This window comes from Eurosta solidaginis, chromosome 4 (assembly GCF_040869045.1).
Source record: "Eurosta solidaginis isolate ZX-2024a chromosome 4, ASM4086904v1, whole genome shotgun sequence".
NCBI classification, from domain to species: domain Eukaryota; kingdom Metazoa; phylum Arthropoda; class Insecta; order Diptera; family Tephritidae; genus Eurosta; species Eurosta solidaginis.
The window spans coordinates 187,248,191-187,274,203 of record NC_090322.1 but is presented as its reverse complement, the minus strand read 5'-3'; the positions used below and the strand labels follow the sequence as shown (position 1 = coordinate 187,274,203).

The following is a 26,013-nucleotide window of genomic DNA, read 5'->3' as shown; positions in this document are numbered from 1 at the left end:
GGATTGACCGTATAACTCGGTTGATTTTACCAGATTTTTTCTTTCAGTGTATTCTGTAATACAATTGCATTTTATAACTTTTTTTTTTTAATAATTTAACACAAGCTTAAACCATCAATTTAAATATGTAAGTGTTTAGTAATAAACTTAATAATAAAGAAAAAACAAATTTTTAATTACTTCTAAATTGCTGAGCTCAATTGGATCATTTAGTTGAATAGTCGACTGTAAGAGAGATAGGAGAAGTCTAGTATAGGGCTGTGGTGCCTCAACGCCTAATTGCTCCAAGCGGGATACTAGCCAATCGGATATGGCGTTCACCGCACGTGTCGATACAAGTTGTGGATACTTCATACCTATTTTTTCAAAGACAAATTTTGGTTTGCATTTTTAATTTGAGAAAAAAGACAAAAAAAGACGAGAGAAAAATAAATTTTAGTATCAATCGAAATAATAAATGTAGTAGTATAAGATCGTCTGCGATTTGTGATTGGAGCGAAAAAAATTTGTTACGAAAAGTTCTACGCACAAAACAAAAAAAAAAAAAAAAACAATTTCATATGCAACTACCGTTTATTTTATTCAATTTTATTTTAAATATTTATTTTATTAGTTAGAACTAAAAGTACTTTATACATAAAATGTGTAGTTTTGAGGTTCTACCAATATAGTAGCACGAATAGCAGTGTCTTTGAAAGATTTGATAACATATTTGAAATTTCGAAGCTCGAATCATTTTCAAAATTTAGATTTGATCTCGAGGTTAGGGCCATTTAGTTCTACAAATTTTTTCAAAGCAAGCTTTTACAATAAAACTCCTTCAAAAATTATTGCGAGACATTGCATTTTTTAGTCCGGATGAAATTATTAAATCCGGACTTTTATTTTTTAAGGACAGGCGCTATAATTATGGAACGGCTTATCCAAGTGATACGAAGATTTTACCAATCGATTCTCCTAAATATCGGAACTAAAATCAACTCCCATAGTATTAAACTTTTAGATAGTAAACTTGCTTCCGTTTTTTACCATAAAGTTTTAACCAATCGAGGTATTGTCTTGAAATTTGATACAAGGATTCTGTATGTAAATGGACATAATCGATCAGTAACCACGCCTACTTTTTGTATACAGAAAATTACATAAAACACAGAACATGCGTTATTTTAGTATCTAGACAAGCTATGCCACTAGGATTTGGCCTGTAGATTACTAACACTGTATTAAGTAGATTTACATAAAATTTTTTTTGAAAGGGGCGTGGCACTGTCAACTTATCAAGTTAAGGTTTTGTCTTTTCTATGACAATTTCTAGTATTAGTAACACAAATTTTAAAGTATGCTTATAGGTTTCAAATCGAAATATTTAGGAGATCAGATTGGTAACAAATTTGTTTTATTTGTTCCTGTTTAGGTGTTCCTTAGTTATGGAGCCGGACTTTTATTACGTCCTTAATAAATAAAATCCCGATTTTAACTTTTGCTTTCGTACTTATAAAATAAAAGTCCGGAATTTATTTTTATGTCAACGTTTTTCAAATATGAAAAGGATGCACGTTTCGCCATGAAAAAAATAACTACTAAAATGGGTCCCTGCTTGGCTCACACCTTCCCCCTTGTCTAAAAAGATGGACCGCAAATTATCTGAATGGTCGGTCGGCAAGCGTCTGTTCAATTTGGAACGAAATCTCAAAATCTAGGAAAATTAAACAGGGGCTACCACAGAGTGGTATCCTATCCCTGCTTCTGTTTAATTTCTACATATCAAAACTTCCTCACCAGAACGAGTTACAATCATTTCTTATGCCGACAACTGCACGATTATGGCAACGGGACCTGGCCCTTCAATTGATGAATTCGTTTCTAAAATAAACAGCCATCTCCCCGATCTTTCTAGTTTCTTCACCTGGCGTGACCTGGCATTATCACCGACAAAATCCACGGCCACACTGTTTACGACGTGGAAGGAACAGATGTCGCAAATATTGGACGTTCACGTCGATGGTGTCACACTACCGACTGTCAGTCACCCAAAGATCTTAGAGATAACGTTCGATAATACTAGTAAAATCCTCGAGTCGCTTGCCGGCAGCACCTGAGGAAAAGTTACAGAAACGTTGCTAACCACGTACAAAGCAATTGGGTATGCGTCACCAGTTTGGTTACCTGGTCTTAAAAATACATACTGGAAAAGGCTGCAGGCCTGTCAAAATGCTGCAATCAGAACTGCCACCGGATGTCTCCTTATGACCCCGAACACCACCTACACCAGAGAGCTCAATTTTAAGGAGCACAACGAAATGCTGAACACGCAGTTTTTGCTAAATTGTCACACACCAGGACATCTTAGCAAACAACTGCTCGATCTAGCCCCGCCTCCACGGGGTTAAGGAAACATCTGCATAAGCACTATGACGAGACCCGGCACCTGCCAAAAAAGCCGTTTGATCCAGACAAGCATAAGCAGGCCACAAGCCAAATCCACACAGAATCGGTAAACGCGTTTGCCAGGATGAACCCTGTTGCTAATATCCAATATCCTACACTGGCAGAAGAAGAAAGCACACTACCAAGGGAGACACGAGTCACCCTGGTCCAACTTTGTTCTGGACACTGTAAATTCTTACTTGTCCACAATCAACCCCGACATCAACCATCTTTTCAATTGTAATGTGGAACCTACGCCTCTTAACACCAATCTTCCTATGCCCCCCCTCCCCTCCCCCAGTTGAAACTGCCAGTTTCCTTGGAATCCCGTTTGAGGACTTTGATGAGAATTTGTGAGGGGTCGTGCACATTGAATGGGGCGAAGCGCTGTTACCACAACAACAACATATACATAGGTTACCAGAGTTTGTTTGACGACCATACGGAAGAACCCCTATCAGGTGCCTGGACTTATGTTATAGAACAACTCCGTACTCTGTTTTCTAGGACCTAGCTTAATTGCTGCCTCGAGACTTGTCAACTGAACCGCCCCTAATAGCTGGAGACTTGACCTGGCGAGCGCAGGACACGAACACAGAACGTGCTCAGCCGTTTCTTCCTGCAGCTTGCACTTGCACTTTTACTGTCGAGGTCTACCTTTAAACATGTGACACCAGAAGGCAGTGTCCAGTTAGTATGCCCATCGTAAGTCTTAAGTCTTCTCTCTTCAGAGATATGAGCCACTTTGAGCGGGTAATAACATAGGCTCGGCCCCGCGCTTTTGTCCACGCCTTTCCTGTTTGATGGATCATATGCAACTCCTTTCTAATTTTAATTTCTCCCAAACGGATTGGGGCGTTTGTGACACATAATTCAACCACCAAGACAATGCAACAAAAGGAGAAAATATATGGATTAGGTGGCGAGATTTGGATACATGTGATAGATTTTTAGTAGCTTCCCGGTATGTTGGACTCTGCAATGTAGTTAAGAGGCAAGTGACACTGCAATACACATGCCAATCAGTTCCACTTGCAAAATACTGTGACGAATGTTAGCAACACTAAGGGATACTATCATCTCTAAGCCGATACTAACCAGTGACTTGTATGTACATAAACAAATCAATCATTCTGTCTACTCATATGTACATGCCAGCAGCGGAGAGATGCTCACAAAAGTATGCCATCATCAGCAAAGTATTTCTCACACATACACATGCATATATCTGAGATGCTCACAAAAGTAGGCAATCATTTGTGCAAGTATCACTCACATATACACGCGCATATGAGAAGCTATAAACGTGCATCTGTAGTTTATAGCTGGTAAAAAAATAGTAGTAGTAGTAGAAGAATAAACGCCTAGAAGTATGCGAACGAAACATCACAGAGTATAAAAGAAGTTAAAGCTGAGTAAGCAGTAATCAGTTTGATTTAATCACGCTATTGGTTGTGAAGTGTTATTGTGAAGTACTTTCAAGTAGTCTAATAAAGACCATTTTTGCATTATTGAATATTGGAGTTATTTATTCAACAGTTTAGCGATACGAACGTTAGTAGAAGGTGGCAAATAAGCGGAGTTTCCCTAAATTCGTTACAATACGTTTTTCGAAATGCGCAAATGAACAACAGCCTCTTTCAATGTTGCTATTCTGCTTCTTTAGTAACTTCTAAATGAAAGAGAATAATAACATGGGTGAACTGTGTGCAACTAATTATTTCACTACCTGATTACCTATGACATACAAGGTGGCACTAGGGCGACATACATACAAACATAAATAAAAATTCTATTTACTTTGTTTTTGTTAATCGATGGAATAATGTCGAAAACGTTCAGAGCCGGAAGTTGAAGTGTCAAATCACATTAAAAAGTACCAATCAGCTGATTTCCCGCAGTCACTTCTATGGTACATAAGTACTGACAATAGGTTTTCGAAATTCTATATTTAAAATTTGGAATAAAAACTCATATCGTACTTCACTGTGTCATAGAATTCTTTCTTAGATAAGGGCTAAAGCAGTTTTGTGCGAATTGGTGGAACCCAAAACTACTGAAGTTTGTATATATATATTTTTTTTTTAATGAAAATGGGTTCGAATCTACATATTAAATCAAGCTATGTAATGTTTTATATGTACATTCAGAGTTTGTATACGTTGAGGTCCACTGCGATTTTGAAAATGCATTTTTTTCTTTTTTTATTTAAAACCAAACTTCTAAATTCACTAACAATCGAACGTTCGCAAATTAAGATAAAAGAAAAAAAAAATTAATATTAACAAAAGTAAAAACGAAATCGTCTATTTTTTCTTTACTACTGTCGGAGAAGAAAAGCAAAATACACCAATAGCAATTTTAATTACGGAACCAACTTCATTTATTATCTAAGTTAAATAATAAAAAATAGTATACAAATTTTATGAATTTTGAAAAATAAAAATTAAATGGCATTGGACCCTGGCGTTGTTTACGGATATTATTATATAGATTTAATAAATACATGCTACAAATACTGAGTTTTAGTGTTACAAAATTAAACATAGCTCATTCCACAGTAATCGAAATAAATAAATAAAAGTAAGGTTTACCGTATCGTGGCGCATCACTATGCCGCTATTAAACAAATGCTGCACGACTGTAACAGCAATCTAAGCAAATGAGACAGCAAACAGCTACGCACCCATGTATCTAAAAGCCCCTTCACATAAACAGTTTTTCATATAGCTGCGTTTAACGCAATTCGAGAACGGCAGATAGAGCGACACTGACGCCATCTGACATGAAAAAGTGGCCAACTTCCAACTTTTGTTGCAAGCAAAGCATAAGAAGAATTCGGCATTTGTTTTGGCTAGGGTGCTTTCACACTTTGCAAGTGAAATTATTTTTCCCACTCGTTGGTACTGTTCTAACATTTTTCACAGTTAAAAACTGCAATTTAACAAATGAATAGCACACAGAATATGTTAACAAATATTTTTATATTCAGCGTGCTTTGCACACAGAGTATATTAACTACGATTGGATAACGGTTGGTTGTACAGGTATAAAGGAATCGAGATAGATATAGAAAAAATTTGATTGAGCCATGTCCGTCCGTCTGTCCGTTAATACGGTAACTTGAGTAAATATTGAGATATCTTCACCAAATTTGGTACACGAGCTTATCTGGACTCAGAATATATTGGTATTGAAAATGAGTGAACTCGGATGATAACCACGCCCACTTTATATATATAACATTTTGGAAAACACAAAAACGTGATTATTTAGTAAACAATACACCTAGAATGTTGAAATTTGACGTGTGGACTGATATTGAGACTTTATAAATAAAAATAAAATAAAAATTTTTAAAATGGGCGAGGCACCGCCCACTTAAAATCAATTTTACAAATATTATTAATTATAAATAAAAAATCGTTAAACCTATCGAAACCAAATTCGGCAGAGGTTGCCTTTACTATAAGGAATGCTTTGAAGAAAAATTAACGAAATTAAGGACCACGCCCACTTTTATATAAAAGATTTTTAAAAGAGTCGTAGACGAAAATAATAAGCTATATCTTCGCGAAAAAGAGCTTTGTATCAATAGAATTTTACTTTTTAAATTGAATTATAACATTAAATTTGAAAACACTAAAATTTTTGAAAATGGGTGTGGCACCGCCCCTTTTATGACTGAGCAAAATTAACGGATCGTAATAAAATTGGATACACAAATTTTCCCTATAGTAGAAAATATTTCTAGTAAAAATGGATAAGATCGGTTAAAGACCACGGCAACTTAGATATAAAACAAGTTTAAAAGGGTCGTAGACTAGAATAATAAACTATAACTTGGCAAAAATAGTTTTGAATCAATGATATTTCACTTATCAAGTTGTATTGTAAGAGGAAATGGGAGAACTTTATCTGAAGTGAAATGTGCAATTGAAGCTCACGCTGAGTATATAATGTTCGGTTACAACCGAACTTAGCCACCTTTACTTGAACATATATAGTACATGTATAGTATTTATAAGAGTGCTTCGCGAAATTTTGTATGGTAATTGGCAAGGCGAAATAGACATTTAACTCAGTTCATCCCATTCTGAATTTTGACTGTGAAACAGTATTCTTAATAGAGGTCCACATCATCTCATATATTGAAAATGCTTATTTAGCTATAGATTGAACTATTTGAAAACAAGAGCTGCCTAATATCCAATATTTTCATTACCGCTAAAATAAACTGTTACACCTGTCACCATGGAATGAGCCATATATAATATTTCCAATTAGTTAATTGTTCTCTACTAAAAACTTCGTAACTGATACATATTAGCTTAATTAATAACGCCCGAAGCAAGAAATTTAAAATTTTACAAGCGAAACTTTCACTATATGCAGATATGGCTTTTTTAAAGTGGCATAACTCGTTTGTTATTGGCTCTAACAATTTAAAATTTTTGCTAAGGGTGTATTTAATTATTATTATTATTAGGTCTCGACACACTGCGACCTTTTAGCCTATTAATGTAGGTGGGGGCTTTTAATGTATTTAGGTACCTCTTAAGGCTTTTTCCTCCATATCAGGGAAGGGATGAGGAGTCACGTTACCTAGATGGGAGAGTATATGCCTTGCCACAGCGAGGCATTTGCTGAAAATGTGAGCAGGCGTTTCATTCCCCAACTCACAACAGCGACTTACTTAGATTATATGGCAGACCACAGTGTCCGTATAGAACGCAGTGAAAATTCGTAGGCTGCGAGTACGCACAATTTGGCCTGGCATTGAATCCAACAGTCCGGAAATACTTTGTTTCCCAGCTACTTATGGTTTACCTAGTGTGTGCCTTTGTGAGTCCAAAGAAGGGCTCTGGACCGTAGAATGCTGCTAAAGCACCCAGCTGAGTTAGGTGGTCTGTCTGTTCATTATCTTAATGTCACTGATGCCCGAGAACACATCTTAACAAAACCTTGTTGTTACCTAGCTTTTATTAGCTAGGGTTGTATGTAACAACAGTCTTTGAGCATAATTTTCACCAACATCCAGAAGTTTGATTGATTTGAAACTTTGCGCACCTATCAAGGACAGATGACAATGCAATAATTTGATGGTGATGTGACATAAGGCCATTGACCTTATTTAGAATGGTCATAAGGTTAATTGAGACTTTCCACACGTATCAAGGAACGATAAATTTTTTTTAAGTACCTTATTTATAGTAAATTATTCCATCTTTTACTAATGTAACATAAACTCTTTGTGATTAAAAATTTTTTTCTAATTTCGGTTAGCTATAAAAGTGTTTTTTTAGTTTTTTCAAACTATTATTTATTGGTTCCTAGATAATTGAATACTCGCATGCATTCATTCACTAGCTAGCCTGGCTGTCTGGCATAATGAGGATGCTACTCGATCACCCCCTTCGGACACATTCTCAATCGCAAACTTCTACTGCATTGATTTCCGCCTGAGAAAATAGTGGCGGTATCATCCCATTGGTATCGATTTCTTGAAGCTCCACCTCCCGTTTTTCGTTATCAAATTTTTAGGAAGTACACCCCCTTGAGGGCATCCGCTAGTGGCCACAATTGACTCAGTTGTTCCTCACAGCTTAAATCTGATTTTTCTGATCTTTAACATGGATAGTACCCAGCGAACAAAACCGCAGAGTGCTATATTCTTAGGCTACCATGCCTTTTAAATTGTTTTCCTTGAGGCTATGAATAGCCATCTCTGACTAATAGACAAATTGAGTCCGTTTGTTTAGGTTGACCTCTCTGACCTTTTAGGGGAAACGAAATGAGCTTGATTGGTCTAAACGACGAATGCGATTGTTCGGGTTTCCCGAACTTTCGGTATGAATACTACCTTAACCTAGGTGCACCTGTTTGGAATGAAGAGCAGTAGAGATGCCTTATATAGGCTGGATAAGGCATATGGTTTATTCTATCTGCAAAAGACAGGAATATACCCCATCCGGTAATGGTGACCTGAATGTGCTTAAAGTAGACATAGCCCTATGCACTCGCTAGACAGTGGTATGCTTGGTGCTAGACTTTTTTCTCTACCACTTAAGGTGGGCAGGACTCCCATTATGAGTGTTGGTAGCCTGCTATACAGTCTTGAAAGTGAGTTTTAAGTAAGAGCTTACTGTGCCTTTTGGCTGCTTAGTGTAGCTCACATCTGTCTTTTTCAGAGTGTCAATTACATTTCTGTGATCTCAACATAGGGCTTTTTGGAGTTGCAGCGTGTATTTTAATATGCCATATCAAAATGAATGTGAAAAACGCAGTTTCGAAAAATTTGTTGTTCAGGGCCATTGTGAATTAAGCTAACGATATATAACTACATACATATATGTATATATTATTATTATTAATGTAACCTAAAATCATAACAAATTTTCCATACCTTTTATTGTTCAATACGCCGAAATCCAAAAGCAATGTAACGCAGAGCAAACAAGTTGTCGAAAAATTGCGGGCGATTAGCAATGAGGAAATAAAATGGAACAACTTTGTTGCAGTTGTTGATGATGTTATACTGGATAATTTGCTAACTGCTGCTGCTATCGTTGTTGTTATTATAAAGACGACTGGTGGCAACCTATTGTAATGGTGCAGATATTCTAACGATTTCATAAAAATACAATAAAATATGAATATAATAATTTTTACGAATTTGAGTTGGCGTGTCTGCCAAATATTGGCGGGCGTTACAGCGCTGCTTATGGTTTACCTATTGATTATCATTTGTATAGATTTGTTGTTTGCTAACATGCGCATTTGTCGACAAATTGTGAGATGAACGACGACGAGGTGCTGGCTGCTGTATTCACAATTTCTTTAATATTTTGCTGCTTGAAATGTGGGTGCGGTGCTACTTCTCGTTGTTATTTTAGTGGTGATGTTGTTATTGTTGTCGTTGCTGTTGGTACGAACGCAATTTATATTTTTCATAGAATTTAAACATTTTTCGGTGCATCAAACGATTTGGTTAATATGATTTGCTCGAATTGTTGTTGTTGCCAAAATGCCAAGTAGTTCTTCGCATACGAATTTGCAAACATTTTTATGCTTTTTTAATTTTTTCTCCAAGCACAAATGTGTGGTGTGTATGTGTGTAATTACAACAACATTATATACATTTAGTGTTTTGTATTATAAAACATAAAACAGTTACTTTAGATACTGTTCAACGTTTATAATTACGTAGATATTATTTAATTTATGCTCATATAGTTACATATATATACATACATATAGTTGTTTTGCTTTGATTTATTAGCAAACTACTTCTATTGAATTTGTTAGCTTTGTAAATTCTTTGGTATGAATTTGCTTTTGCTATTCATCAATTTCTGTTTTCTTTATTGTTGTTGTTTTTCTCTATCTTTTTTAACGCTTTCTCATATCTTCTTATTATTGTATTTTTTATTTTATTTATATATTTCTTATTATTATGATTTCTTTTACTTGTTTGCGTCGTGTTTTTCAACTCAAAAATTCAACTAATATATGCGCTCTGCCGCTGCTGACGCTTAATAACTTTGCTTTCGAAAATGTGTCTTTATGATTGGTTAAAAATATAATCAATTGACAAAAAGCAGTTCGTAAGTAAATTTTTGTTTTTGGCGAAATATTAACAAAAAATTTACTAATTTGTTGAAATTTTAGTTTATGAGTTTCCTCGCTAATAAAATTTACTCAAATCATATTGGTTATTTTTGTTTTCTTTTTCTCTCTCGCAAATATGAACTCGATCTCTTTTGGGAGCTTGGTTCAGCAACTTGTTGTTATGTTTTTAGTTTGCTTGCGATTTTTATTTGATGTTTAGGCATTGCTTTGGTGCATCATCAAGAAATCATTTGTTTTATTTTTGATATCTATTTTTGTGATGTTTAATTCCTTTACTGTTATCAACTGCAATTGGATATTTTTCTTCTGTACTTCTTTGCCTTCCTATTTCGTGTTTACACCACAAGTAAACTGACTCTTCTTTTATTTTAATTATTAGAACTTTTCTTTATTCGTTGACTATATTGTTTTTATAGTCGTATATTTGATTTTCTTTTATTAATGTAATAGGCGTGTTGTGGATTTTTGTCGAAGCTTTACTATATATATTTTTTTTTAATTCCAATTTTTAATCCGTCAAAAAATTAAAGTTGTAGTTATTTAATGTATGTAGTACAACTGAAGTTTGGGGTTGGTGTAATTGTTCTTTTTTAATTCTTCGTCGGTTTGGAGTTTTTTTTTGGTTGTGGGTTGCTGGAGTTTGGTTACTAGGTGTTGCTGTATCGTCGTCTTCGTCGTCGTCGTCGTTTCGTATGCGGGTGTGCGTCTATTTAATGCGCAATGCTATTTTGTTGCTTCTTTTGCTGCTGTTGATTATTGTCAACTGCATTTAGTAATCCATTTCGCCTTCCATTTGCTTGCTATGGAAGTGAATTCTCATTGGAATTATTCCACACTTGCATAAGGTGTTTATTATTCTGAAAATAAAAAATAGAAAATTCGTACGTTACTAAAAAGTCTTAATTATACCTTATGCAATTTCATAAATTAGAAGAAGGTTAGGTTAGGTTGAACTGGCTGGTCAATAGAGACCTCACATAGACTGAATGAATCCATAGTGTTACCAGAAGTTTGCTCAACGACCAAACTGAAAAATCCTAACCCCAGGAGCTATGTATGTACTGTAACGAATTCTGGGGACTTCTGATAACTATGCTCCTTCTTCTAACGTTCGAATGGCTGAACTGTCGCATAAATAACTCCAAAATTCAGTATTGCAAAATGGTATTTATTTAGACTACTTTGGGAGTAGTACAATTATACTTCACTATCACGTGCTTCACAACAGCGTGTTTAAATCAAAACTGATTAGTTATTCCTTAGCTTGCGCTACTTTCATACTCTCTGTTGCCTTGTACGCATATTTTCCATAAAGTCTAGACTTTTTACGAACATGAAACAGTTGCATACTTGGTTATTTATGTGTATGTGAGATATTCTTCGTCGCCTTCTATGTACGTGTGTAAATGGATTACTTTGATGTGTTCATGTACACAAGTGTGGCCGCTTGCTTTATTGTTCTTGTACATTTATTTACTAACAGCATAGTGATGCTAACATTCGCCACAGTATGTTATAAAATAACTTCAAACACTAGAAGCTTTCTATCTGCTATGCTACTTCCTGCTACTAGATGGCTGTGCCAGGGTGGGTCCTCCTCCAAATCGCGCTTCCTACATCTGCTGTCACTGACAAGCCTTTATTTTAAAGCATGGAATACCAGAAGACAGTGTCCCAATTAGAATACCCATCATGAACCTAATACCGATTTCACACAGAAACCTAATGGATACACAATATTGATCAATGAAATAGTTAATTTTATTTTTCCCTTTTCACATAGGGCCTTTTGTTTCATTAATGAACATCTGTCAGCAGCCCCAAATCCCTAGAATTATGCTTTTTACAAAAAATAGTTAAATGGATAGCACCCCATTACCCTTTAACTTCAAAGACAATCAAAATAAATTCCAACTATTCATTGATGTTGCACCTAACTCAATATGTGCCTAGTTTTAAACAAGCCATATCATCTTTTGATGCAAATTCTGCAAAAAAAATTCATTTTTCTGATAAAATTCAATTTTTTGTAAGTTATTGAAAATAATTTATTTTTGTGTGTCAATTAAGCCATAAACGTCAAAATTACAAACAGCCTCGCTCACCTGATGCAGACTTGCATTTTTGGTACGTAAGACTACTTTAAGCTGAGTTGCATTTGATAGTCTAAAAAATTTAGTAGTATTTAAGAATGAAAAAGTTGCATATATTTGCGCGGAAATATAAATAATAGAGGATATTTGACCTCCAACAATGCGAAAACCTACGGAAAGCGAAACTGATTTAAATTAGAGTAAAATAAGTTAGGAGAAACTTTACAAAATATAGAGCACCACACGTTTAACATGATTTCCTAAAGAAAATTTTCACTTCTAGAGCTGTTTACACAAGTCAATTGTCTGAACGATTTTCTACATTCCATCAAATGCATAAGGGCAAATTTACATAAACGCTTTGGTCGCTTCAAAGCTAAGATAACGGCAAGGCGTTTCATTGTTTTTCGTATAGCGCTGTCAAAGCGTAGGCACGCAACCAAAGCGTTTATGTAAATTCACCATTTGTTGCGATGCTTCACCAGACAAATGCGTTCAATTTATGGCGCACCTCTATCTTGAGTTGAGAAATTGTCAAAGGAGTTTTTTACAACCCTTTGATCGATTCAAAGCGAAGAAAATGGCAGTAAGTCCCATTGTTATATTATGGGGCTGCCAAAGCGTCAGATTGAAGCAACACGACCAAAGCGTATTTGTCAATCCGCCTTAACTTATGGTACTGTGAAAGTCTCCCGCAAATAAAACGGTGCTGCGAGTGTGGAAATAAACCAAAACAGCCGCAAAAATATGCATGTAAAAAAAGTTTGATTATGAAATATGTTTAATATTATTGTCTTTTCATTTAAAAATGCTGTTACCACATTCTCGTATTACAAAAATATAATGGACTTGTGTATAGGAAATGTAGAAATTCTAGATAATATTTTACCGATATACTTTGTTGTTGCGTTTAAAGAGCTTTTAACAATTTGAAAAACTCTGCGTTTCTTTTTAGAACAGTAACCGCATGTAATAAATTAAATTTTGATTAAAATCTTTAACTCTGTACTGAAATATTTTCACCGCAGCACTTTTGTGACTACATAAACCCTGTCACTTTTGTTTTGTTCCTGCACAGAACCCCAATGGACCGTTTTCAACCGAAAGAACAATGGCAACCTAGATTTTCCCGTTATGTCAACTTAGCCGAGTGCCGGTCAGAAAGAAGTCAATACAGTTGTACTTATACACAATGATTTATCGTATGGAAGATTGGGTTAAATAAGGGCTTCAATGTAGATAACTTTACTAATTATTTCATTAGCCCCCTGTTTGAGATTGGTATAAGGTTGTACACTCAGAGAAAAAATCGTTCTAAAACGAACGAAACAAGTTCAAAATTAAGAACATTCGTTGACAAAAGTCTGTTAAGTACGTTTTTTCATAACTCGTGACCGATGGGCTTGTTTTAAGAACAGTTTTTCCAAGCACACCGTTCGTATTTTATGACCAGTTTGGTATTGATGTGTGAACCTTCTGTGCTCATTTCAAGCACTATTTGTGCTTAAAATAAGATTTTTCGTTCTCACGCTTCGAGAACGACTTGTCTTCGATTTAACAGTTTTCGATCTCAATTCAAGAACTCTTTGGGCTTGATCATTGATGTGAGGGGAAAGTATTTTTTTCAATAGGTATCCATTTATTTTTTATTAATAATAATTTTTTTCTCATAAATAAAAAATATTTATAACAAAAAAATTTTATTATAGTCCAAAAATTTAAGAAAAAATGCATAATATGCATTTTTTCATATGTTTCTCTATTGAGAAACAATTCTTATTTGAAGATGTAATCTGCATATATATTTAAAAAATTTCATAACAAGTTTGAGAATTATCTGTGCATAAGTGAATGGAAAAATATTTAAACGAAAAATAAAAGTTAAAAAATTTTATAGTTTGACGGTGATCGAACTCGCACCAAGCGATCGCAACCACAACATCATAACCGCTGGGCCACTACATCTGCTTGATAGCTTGCGCCAAATCAGGCATGCTTAACCAACGAAACGATATCATTTCGTTACGATAATCAACGTTAATAAACGAAACGAAGTCATTTCATTTTTTTTTACTTGAACTTAATTTAAGAACATTTGTTCATATTTTAAGACCAGCCGTTCTATTTTCAAGAAAATGGTAGTCAGCAAGAACAAGGTTGTTGTTTTGAGAACAGGTCGGCCGTGTTTTAAGAACAAAAAAGTAAAAACATGAAAATCTTGAATTGAGTCCGGTGGTGCTGGATTTTAGAACGGTGTTTTTCTCTGAGTGTAAGACCTGCACATGATCTTTGACACCTTGCAGCCCTGCGCTTGGTTACACGGGTTTCCTGCTTGCACGTCCATTTTACAAGCTTCGAAGGAGCGTGTTGTTTAGCTAGCTCATCCGTTTTCTTAATTTCATCTATGTATTTCCATATACCCAGGGACCCAATATAGATGTATGTATATTTCTCCCTATATCGATTCTTTACAGGAACTGCTTACACTCTAACACGCTTTTAAATGTTGTGCTATCAGAGATTATTGCCTTAATTGCTCCTTGGATGTCAATGTATAAATTGACGCGGATAAACTTCAAGCTACTTTCCTAATGCTTTAGTCACGGGTACAACTTCCGCCTGAAGAACACTACAATGATTTGGCAGCTTGTAGAATCTGTTTATTTCCGGATCAGCCCAGTATACCGAATACGCTACTCCTCACATTGGAACCATCGGTGTAAACGACGGTTTTCTCATTTAATTTTTATTTTTCCCTTTTGTTTCATTGGTTTGGTGCTCCGAGCTTGTAGCTGAATTCCAAGTCTCTTAAAAATGATTTTCAAGATTTTTCTAAATACGTCGATCGCCTCCCAGCGGAACTTTTTGTTTAGGTATTTCACTTTCTTTGGCCCCTGAAATACGTTTAAAATTTTCGGTTCTCTAGCTTTCCAGGAAGCTACTTTAAAATCGATCGCAAAGACTCCAAGGCTCGTATACAGTGGCTTCCTGATCTATAAAATTACAACTACAAGAATTCAAACATGATCTCGCACACTTCCAACTCAAACCAATTGTACAACAAAAACATATGTATATGTATCAATGCAGTCACAAACTTGAGTAGACGATTAAGAGGCATGTAGTTTTCCATTCATGCCACGCCTCGTTTCAAATAGATGGCATCATATTCAATATGGGACACTGAACTCTTTTCATCCATCATCATATCGAGCAACGCCAGCTATCTGGCGAATGAACTTACCTAAAACAAAAGGAAAATAAAAGTTCCAAAAATAGTAGATAGCATACTGCTTTATATTAGCGCAAAAAAATAAAGAACAAAATTCACCATTTCCAGAGCTTTATGAATATACAAAAACAAAAATTAAGACGCGCTCAAATGGGTCACATCACAATTTTTAGTTATCTCCTGCTTCGTTTTAAAAAAAAATCTACACTCTGAAGTGAGCGTGAGTACGTTCGTATAACGCACTTGCCACTTTAGTGTATTTGAAACAAAAATGGTATATTTTATATGAGTGTTACGTTTGCCAAGGCATACGCAAAATAGTGATTCAACAAAGCTGGACTGGGGAGCGGAAGAATCCGGTTAGTGCTGGCTTACAGGCTGGAGACCACAGCAATCATAATTGCCCACTTTTTGAGGATACCACAATGACAATCCAGCGAGAGAAATGAAGCTAGTAAAATCAACAAATCAGGTTTGTTGTTTCATGAAATAACAGAAATTCAGTAAAATTGATCGCATTATGGTCAATTTAACAGTGGTTTTGTCAAGAAAACAAATTTGTTTAGTTATTTCAAACGAAGAAAAAAGGTTGCTCTCAATTTAATAATATCCTGTGCAAATGACAGATTCTCAATCAATCACACTGATGTTTCTTAGTACTCTTATTTAACAGTACTGTAAAATTATTCATTCTTATTGTACCCTGACACAACTTCACTACATAATCAGCCCAGTTCTTAATATTCCCTCGTAATTTCAATGGGCGTATTTTTTTATTACCGCGAAAAAATTCCTCCACACACTTGGGAGAACAATAATTGGAGAATAGGAATTTCGAGTTTTCGAAGTCAGCTGTATTGCCAATTGAAATTTTGTTGCGCATTTCTATTTTAGTTTAGGAAATTGAAAAGTTTAATTATTGTTGTGAATTTATTAAAAATTGAAAAATATAAACAATGCACAGTATTACGTTTCATATGGTATTGGACGAATGGAGTAATACATTGGTGCCACAATATCATCAACAGATAAGAAGACTGCGTGATAACACAAATCCGCTGAAGTTACTTGCTTCCATTCAGCAAAGCAATTATTAGCCGTGTTTTTTTATTTACACGTATATACGTCTACGTTTGCGCGTAAAAAAACGCTTATCCTCGCTTACATAATGCTTAGGAGACCCCTCTGGCGGCAGTGGTTAAATAACTAGCTACAGAACAAGGTGTACCTCAAATCGGAGACACAAACCTCTGGTGGCCAAAATGTATAACATATAGCTGAATCGGCTGCGATGAATAGTGGATACACACGATTTTTAGAGGTGATACATTGAATTAGTGTAGAGGTGAAACATACGACACATTTTTAAGTTGCATCTGAGTATAATGCCTATTGAAATTTAGTAGTAGTAATTTTATGTGCGGCAATTTCAGAAGAGTAGATAAAGTTTGACGCTATTGGACTGCTAATAAAGTTTAAGCGTAAACGTCTATAGATGTAAAAAAAAACACAGCTATTCTTTCGTCATATGCCAAAATATATTTAAGCCTTCTTAAAAAATCCTTGCGCATGTTCTGAATGGCTCTTACATTGCTTATTTATGTATATACTTTTCAATATTAATGTATTTTAGCACAAATTTGTACAGATTACTGTTTTTTCGTAAATGAAACAATTGATGCATTCCTTTCAATTTAACAAGAGAAAAAATGGCAGAGAAATCTCCTTTCAATCACATTCATAATACCTACTTTTCTCCATTAACCGGTTCGTATTTTACACATCCACTACAGCACACATTTATTTAGTACAAATTTCACTATTTTCTTGTGTGATTGTGTAATAAAAAAATACGAATTCATTCAGAAGACAAAATTAAAAAAAGTGTTTTCAAAGAAATTGTCAAGAGGAGGAGTACATTTGATAGCTAAGATTCCCTTATTTGTATAAAAAGATTGTTCTCACCTTTCTTAATAATTACTGTAGTATATGTTTGCTTATATTCTATTAATTTAGGTAATACACTCAGCTGACGATATCTCTTCTGTAGCTGAGCAGCTTCAGATCTCGACCAAGATTTAAGGGGTTGATAAGCGCAATACAAAGCTTTATAGTTGCAGAGCTTCTGCAACCCAATTGTCAACGTCACCTAGGCGATGGACAGCCTGTTACAAACATGAATGTATCATACATATATTTAGCAAACGAGGCTCTGGCAAGCCCAAGTTCCTCATCGAACTAGAGGGTGGGGATGGCGGTACACTCAGAGAAAAACGCCGGTCTTAAATCCAGCACCACCTGATTCAATTCAAGCTTTACATGTTCTTAATTTTTTGTTCTTGAAAAACGAACGACCAGTTCTTAAACCACAAACTTGTGTTGATCTGACACTATTTTTTTGAAAAGAGAACGGCTAGTCTTAAAATATGAACAAATATTCTATTAATGAGAACTTAAACTTTTGGATTTTAATAATAATTTTTTATTAGTATTTTCTATTAATGACAAAAAAAATTAGTATTAATAAAAAAAATTAAATAAATGGGTATCTATTAAACAAATTACCTTCCCAATCCCACCAATGATCAAGCAGAAACCGTTCTTGAATTGACCTAGAAGGTTTAATGTGGTCAAATTAATCGTTCCCGAGATTGCAAAGGACCATCAACATCGATAACACTTCCCAAAATCTTCGGGGAGTGTCTTTATTGTTAAAACAAAAGCAACAACAACCATGACAAAAGCCGTTGGCCATCAACAACGCGGAAAAAATGAATAGGATTAGTCATTGGGCCGCTTGAGCTGCCATAAGGTCCAAGAAAAAAAATAAATGCTTTAAACCCTGTAAGAATCTCATGTGAGTTTTTTAAATTAGAGATGTGGGAGATTAGGAACTTTTTAATTTCTGTGGGTGATTTCACAGAGTTTATCTGGCATCACTGGATTCAAAGCATGTAAGAGCAGTGGCTTACATTTGATTAACTCTTTTAGTGTTGATTTTACTGTTGAAACACTTTATACAGAATCAACAATTTGTGCGAAGTTGATTCAACGGCTATTTGCGATGGATACAAATTTAAAGAAACATCGGTTCAATTGACCCGTTGTTGGAGTTGTACCAGCAGACTTCGTAGACCGATCTGTGTCTTGAGCGGACGTGCATCCTATAGGAGTAGCGGTAGAATTTTTTTTCATATAAAGGAAATTTTTTCATGGAGTGTGGCAACCATGCTAACGTTTACTATGAGCATATTAGACAGTACATAACGAGTTACATATTATGTGCATATAGTATAGGGTATGTGACGGCATTTTACATGGCCTTGCGAAGAACAGTGATTTATCATACAACGCAGAAATTGTACATAGTGTAAGTATTAAAGAGAGTACATAGTAGAGTGTAATAAAAATTACAAAGAGTAGCAAAAACTATGAAAATTGCAATAAATAGAAGTGAAAATGAAAACTAGAAAATGAAGGCGAACAAAAAATAAATAAAACAGAAAAATAAAAGAGAAAAAAGACTGCAAGGTAAGCTGGTCTCAAACAGACAAACTCACATGCATACTCTCATACAAACGAACATGCCAAGTATACGTCGTGAAAATGTTGCTATCGATAATGCAATGTAACACTGATCCAAGGCGAATCTATATCAGGTGGTTGCAAAGCGAATTTAACCAATTCGCCGTGCAATAGAGTGTCAAGTCAAAAGGAAATTTTCATAGATTCCGATTAACTGACATGTTGTAGTAAAAGGCGTTGTATGGAAAATTATCAAGAAGAAGCAATCAGCTGATGGGATAACACCACCTGTACTGAATTCGCCTTGCTGATCAGACAGATACTAATTTATAACTATAATTTTCCAACAGAAATGAAACTAGTACGAAAATGCTCAGATTATATTAATTACAAACTCAAAGCTTTGGAGATATGTTCGAAGTTCTGTCAAAACCAAGAAATGGGAGGTGCAGTGTATTTCATTTGGTATGTATATACATTAGGGCGGATCAAATTGCAAGGGGGGGTAGGGGGGACTTCAGGTGCACATCCAGTTTCTGAATCTATGGGTCATACTGAGTCATATTGTCCATGGGCCCATAGGTCTGAAATTAATTTCGAGCCTCCCTAATTATGTTAGAAAATTTTATATCCTAATACGAATAGCTGCTCTCACAAATAAAATACATGAAAATTAATGCGGCTAAAATTAGGGCGGCTCGAAATTCAATTCAGACCTATGGTCCCATGGACAATATTAGTCAGTATGACCCATAGATTCAGAAACTGGATGTCCCTTTTCAACAATAAATTTGACCCACCCTAATATACATATATTCATAGGGAGAAGACGAATCAGATACCTGCAGATGACGGAAAACATGTCCCGGCATCCGACTATGACAAAGTGAGAATGGTAATGGTTCCGGCTTAGAAATCATAAGGAGCCAGTGAATGACGGACTATGCGCCGACCTGTTCAAACACGTTCATAAACTCCTATTGACGGATGAGCGCATGCATTCAGATTGAAATTTAAGTGTGTTCTACCCAAACCAAAAGAAAAGTGATCCCGCAAATTTCGCCAGTTACGGCGGCATCAGCCTGATTAATATCGCATTAAAGGTTATATCTAGCGTACTGTTCGAAAGACTGGAGCGCATAGTGAACCAACTAATTGGAACTTATCAGTGCGGTTTCAGACTTGATAAATATACCATCTACCAGATCCTCACGATGCGCCAAATCTTGGAAAGACTCACGAAAAAGAATCGACACTCACCACTCACTTCAAAGCAGCTTTTGACAGCTCGAAAAGAAGTTACTTGTATGCTGCTGTCTGAAATGAAGTTCTCTGCAAAGTTAATAAGGCTCTGTCAGATGACGTTGAGCAAAACCACCAGCTCAATAAGGATTGGAAAGGACCTCTCCGAGTCATTCGAAATCAAACAAGGCCTCAGACAAGGCGACTACCTTTCGTCCGATTTATTTAGGCTAATGCGAGAGAATATAATTTTAGCAGCAGTACTAAACCGTGATGATACAATCTATTATAAGAGCGTACGCTGATCATATTGATATTATTGGCCGTAACAAACGTGCCGTGACATCTGCCTTCTCTAGATTGGATAATGAGGCAAACAAGGTCAATAAGGACACGACGAAATACTTGCTATCATCCAAGAAGGAATGGGCGCGTCTCAAGTTGATATGAAATTGTTAGCTGGGTTCTCTTAATTCATGCTTTTTTACTATTCGCTTTTTATAGTCAGTTGAGCAGAGCTCACAGAGTATATTAACTTTGATTGGATAACGGTTGGTTGTACAGGTATAAAGGAATCGAGATAGATATAGACTTCCATATATCTAAATCATCAGTATCGAAAAAAAATTCGATTGAGCCATGTCCGTCCGTCCGTCTGTCCGTTAACACGATAACTTGAGTAAATTTTGAGGTATCTTGATGAAATTTGGTATGTAGGTTCCTGAGTACTCATCTCAGATCGCTATTTAAAATGCACGATATCGGACTATAACCACGCCCACTTTTTCGATATCGAAAATTTCGAAAAATCGAAAAAGTGCGATAATTCATTACCAAATACGGATTAAGCGATGAAACTTGGTAGGTGAGTTGAACTTATGACGCAGAATAGAAAAATAGTAAAATTTTGGACAATGGGCGTGGCACCGCCCACTTTTAAAAGAAGGTAATTTAGAAGTTTTGCAAGCTGTAATTTGGCAGTCGTTGAAAATATCATGATGAAATTTGGCAGGAACGTTACTCTTATTACTATATGTCTGCTTAATAAATAAATAAGCAAAATCGGAGAACAACCACGCCCACTTTTTAAAAAAAAATTTTTTAAATTCAAATTTTAAAAGAAAAGTTAATATCTTTACCGTATATAAGTAAATTATGTCAAAATTCAACTCCAGTAATGATATGGTGCAACAAAATACAAAAATAAAAGAAAATTTCAAAATGGGCGTGGCTCCGCCCTTTTTCATTTAATTTGTCTAGGATACTTTTAATGCCATAAGTCGAACAAAAATTTACCAATCCTTATGAAATTTGGTAGAGGCTTAGATTCTAGGACAATAACTGTTTTCCGTGAAAAAGGGCGAAATCGGTTGAAGCCACGCCCAGTTTTTATACACAGTCGACCGTCTGTCCTTCCGCCCGGCCGTTAACACGAAAACTTGAGCAAAAATCGATATATCTTTACTAAACTCAGTTCACGTACTTATCTGAACTCACTTTGTATTGGTGTAAAAAATGGCCGAAATCCGACTATGACCACGCCCACTTTTTCGATATCGAAAATTACGAAAAATGAAAAAAATGCCATAATTATATACCAACTACGAAAAAAGGGATGAAACATGGTAATTGTATTGGTCTATTGACGCAAAATATAACTTTAGAAAAAAACTTGGTAAAATGAGTGTGACACCTACCATATTAAGTAGAAGAAAATGAAAAAGTTTTGCAGAGCGAAATCAAAAGCCCTTGGAATCTTGGAAGGAATACTGTTCGTGGTATTACATATATAAATAAATTAGCGGTACCCGACCGATGACGGTCTGGATCACCCTGGTCCACATTTTGGTCGATATCTCGAAAACGCCTTCACATATACAACTAAGGGCCACTCCCTTTTAAAACCCTCATTAATACCTTTAATTTGATACCCATATGGTACAAACACATTCTAGAGTCAACCCTGGTCCACGTTTATGGCGATATCTCGAAAGGCGTCCACATATAGAACTAAGGCCCACTCCCTTTTAAAATACTCATTAACACCTTTCATTTGATACCCATATCGTACAAACAAATTCTAGTCACCCCTGGTCCACCTTTATGGCGATATCTCGAAAGGGCGTCCACCTATAGAACTAAGGCCCACGCCCTTTTAAAATACTCATTAACATCTTTCATTTGATACCCATATTGTACAAACGCATTCTAGAGTCGCCCCTGGTCCACGTTTATGGCGATATCCCGAAAAGGCGTCCACCCATAGAACTAAGGCCCACTCCCTTTTAAAACACTTATTAACACCTTTCGTTTGATACCCATATTGTACAAGCGCATTCTAGAGTCAACCCTGGTCCACTTTTATAACGATATTCCGAAAAGGCGTCCACCTATAGAACTAAGGCCCACTCCCTTTTAAAATACTCATTAACACCTTTCATTTGATACCCATATAGTACAAACAAATTCTAGAGTCACCTCTGGTCCACCTTTATGGCGATATCTCGAAAAGGCGTCCACATATAGAACTAAGGCCCACGCCCTCTTAAAATACTCATTAAGACCTTTCACTTGATACTCATATTACAAACCAATTCTAGAGACACCCGTGGTCCATCTTTATGGCGATATCTCGAAAAGGCGTCCATCTATAGAACTTAGGCCCACGCCCTTTTAAAACACTCATTAATACCTTTCATTTGATACCCATATCATACAAAATAAATACTAGAGTCACCCCCGGTCCACGTTTATGGCGATATCCCGAAAAGGCGTCCACCTATAGAACTAAGGCCCACTCCTTTTTAAAATACTCATTAACACCTTTCACTTGATACCCATATCGTACAAACCAATTCTAGAGTCACCCCTGGCGATATCTCGAAAAGGCGTCCACCTATAGAACTTAGGCCCACTCCCTTTTAAAATTATTATTAACACATTTCATTTGATACCCATATTGTACAAACAAATTCTAGAGTCAGGCCTGGTCCACCTTTATGGCGATATCCCTTAATGGCGTCCATCTATAGAACTATGGCCCACTTCCTCTTAAAATACTCTTTAATACCTTCCATTTAATACACATGTCATACAAACACATTCCAGGGTTACCCTAGGTTCTGTTTACAACATGGTGATTTTCCCTTACTTTGTCTCCACAGCTCTCAACTGAGTATGTAATGTTCGGTTACACCCTAACTTAGCCTTCCTTACTTGTTCTTTTTATTTTTAAATATTTATTTATTCTATCTATATATGTTTTTCAGTTTAAAACGGACACTGCGGCACAGGAGCAAGTCTAAAAGTACGACAATTTTTGTTTTTTGTTTTCTGCTTGGTTCAAAACACATGACTTATTACGTCAAACAGCAGCAAAGACAATAATTTGAATAAAACACAGAGAGTGAATGTAGCAACAATTTACAAAATTTTTATTGCAAACAAAGAACCAAACGGAAAATATCAGCTCCATGTTTTTACGATTTACAGTGTTGGAAAAAAGAATAGGGACAAATATCAAATCCTCGCTTTTACCAGAATACATCCTTGCCGTCAAACTTGGAAAAAATGTGCTGCGGTCTGAAAGTCCTGAATTGGTATGCTTGAATCAGATGGTAAACAATATGTAAAGCGCTAATAAACACAGTCTTCAACTTTGGCGAAAAAGATGTATTCCGGTACGAGCAAGTCGTATTGGTTCTTGCTTATAAGGCTCAGTAAGAGTCCCATTCTAGGGTTTCTGATGGCAAATTAAATTCTTTTCATCGCCAGCAGAGATTTTTCGATTTTTACTTCGTGTTTGGTTTTTTTCGCTATGAGGGGAAGTGACCACTACCTTTTTGAAACAGTTCACCATACCTGCTATCCTACTCATCCCATTGCCTTTTTTCCTTAGACCTATTAACTAGATTCTTCTCCTTTTTTGTGCAGCGTTTAATTCGGCTTATTTAATTATATTTTATTATTTAATTATATTTTTTATTTTCATGTATTTTATTTGTGAGAGCCGCTATTCGGATTAGGATATAAAATTTTCACACAAAATTAGGGAGTCTCGAAATTAATTTCAGACCTATGGTCCCATGGACAATATTACTCAGTATGACCCATAGATTCAGAAACTGGATGTGGCTCTTCAATAGTAAATTTGGTCCACCCTAATGTATATACATCTACACTTGCCGGTAAAAAAACGCTTATCATCACTTAAATAATGTTTAGGAGACCCATTTAGTGGCAATTATTGAAGACTCGCGGCAGTGGTTAAATAACTCGATAGAAAACGGGTTGTGCTTAATAGCGGAGACACGCACCTCTATTTGTCATAGTGTATAACATATAGCTTTTGGGTCATAGAAGTGGAGAATAGTGTAGGGAATGAGTATAATGCATACTTAAATTTAGCAGTACTAATTTTCTGGGCAACAAATTCATAAGTGTATATAAAGTTATGCACGTGACAGTCCATATAAAGCTTAGATGCATACGTATATACATGTAAAAACCACACACACAGCTACTGTTACCTTCCACGTGTGTACACTTTCTTTTGACACTGACTGTACATATATGCGCTTATCATTGAACGTGCATCATTGTTACGTTGCATGGTATAAATATTACAAGGTAAAACCGGTGAGAGCCGAAATGACGTTTAAAAAAATTTTAAAATTCTCACTGCTCTCACATTTTTATTTTTTTATTTTGGTTTTGTTTTCAAAACAAAAATATAACAAACTGTAATATATTTGGTAATTCTATACGACAGCATGACTCTTAATACACGTCCAAAAATATAAAGAGGGGTATCAAAAGACGCGTTTTGGATCCAGGATCGCGAACGGAGGAAATTTTGGGTCTGTCCAGAAAAATCTGCAAAAGAAATGTTGAAAATTTTCATGTTGTTGTTGTAATTTTGATGATTTTGTGGTACCCATAAAAAAAATTGCGAAAATAAGTGTTTTGCGCGGATATAGTTTTGGTCTCCAAACCGGTGTTGGACCCATCCAAGGTAATTTTTTATAAGCGCGGCCAAAGCAGAAAGGTGTTCTGGGCAAAAATACTATTGATCCCACTCTCGGTTTCGGAGCACTCCGGGGTAATTTTTGGTTTTTCGTTAATATCTTTTGAACGATCTAAAATTTTTATTTTCCGCCTTCGGATTATTGTTGTCGAGGTCAATACGAGTCCTTTGACACATCTCTCGGAATTGTTGGACGCGTATTACCAGTGGCATGCATTCGTATAGAATAACCATATAGTTTTGCGTTCTAACATTAATATTACGATATTTTATCCAAAACCGAATTTTTTATTGGTGGAAATAAAGTTTTTTTGGTGGGAAATAAATCTCAACGGTCAACCGCATTCCAGAATTTTCAATTCAAGAATTGTATTGTGGTTTCCCGCAAAAAGAAGCATCAGGCCACGATCCTCTTCTGAGGAATTTTCCTCAACAAATTGTTTAGAAATTTATCTACGTCTGCGCCACGAGAAAGAAAACCCGACTTACCGCTAAGGTGTACGGAAGAGATACATATCTACTAAAAACAACAATTTGGTGTGATATATATCTGAGGAGATTAAGGTTTCGCTTTCCATCCAATTCGAAGGCTACGTATCGTGCATTCGTTTTTCTACAAACTGGCTCACCTAAATACATGTTTTGTGCCGACTCAAAAATGTATCTGCTAAGGCAGACGAATTTTTGGTGCCAAGGTAATGCCGAGGGACAATCAATACCATTTATAAAAATTTTCTTAAATATTTTTGATGGATAGGCCAACACACTAGCTCTACACCACGGCGGCAGACTTTGACGGTTCAGCCGGTCAATTCAGCCTCCACGAACTATCATAC

General features: G+C 35.7%; 1 protein-coding gene across 8 annotated transcripts in view; it reads right to left on the bottom strand.

Annotated features, from left to right (window-relative positions):
* The window catches only part of LOC137250776 (uncharacterized), a 176,226-nt gene that overhangs the window by 71,609 nt on the left and 78,604 nt on the right, over positions 1-26,013 (bottom strand). For all 8 annotated transcript variants that reach the window (XM_067784209.1, XM_067784217.1, XM_067784215.1 and 5 more), the window contains exons 2-4: positions 9,161-10,916; positions 8,834-9,050; positions 181-356 (exon numbers count right to left, since the gene is read on the bottom strand). In XM_067784209.1, the coding sequence (XP_067640310.1) occupies positions 181-354 (174 nt within the window). In that variant the 5' untranslated portion in view covers positions 355-356; positions 8,834-9,050; positions 9,161-10,916. The remainder of the gene's footprint in view (positions 1-180; positions 357-8,833; positions 9,051-9,160; positions 10,917-26,013) is intronic.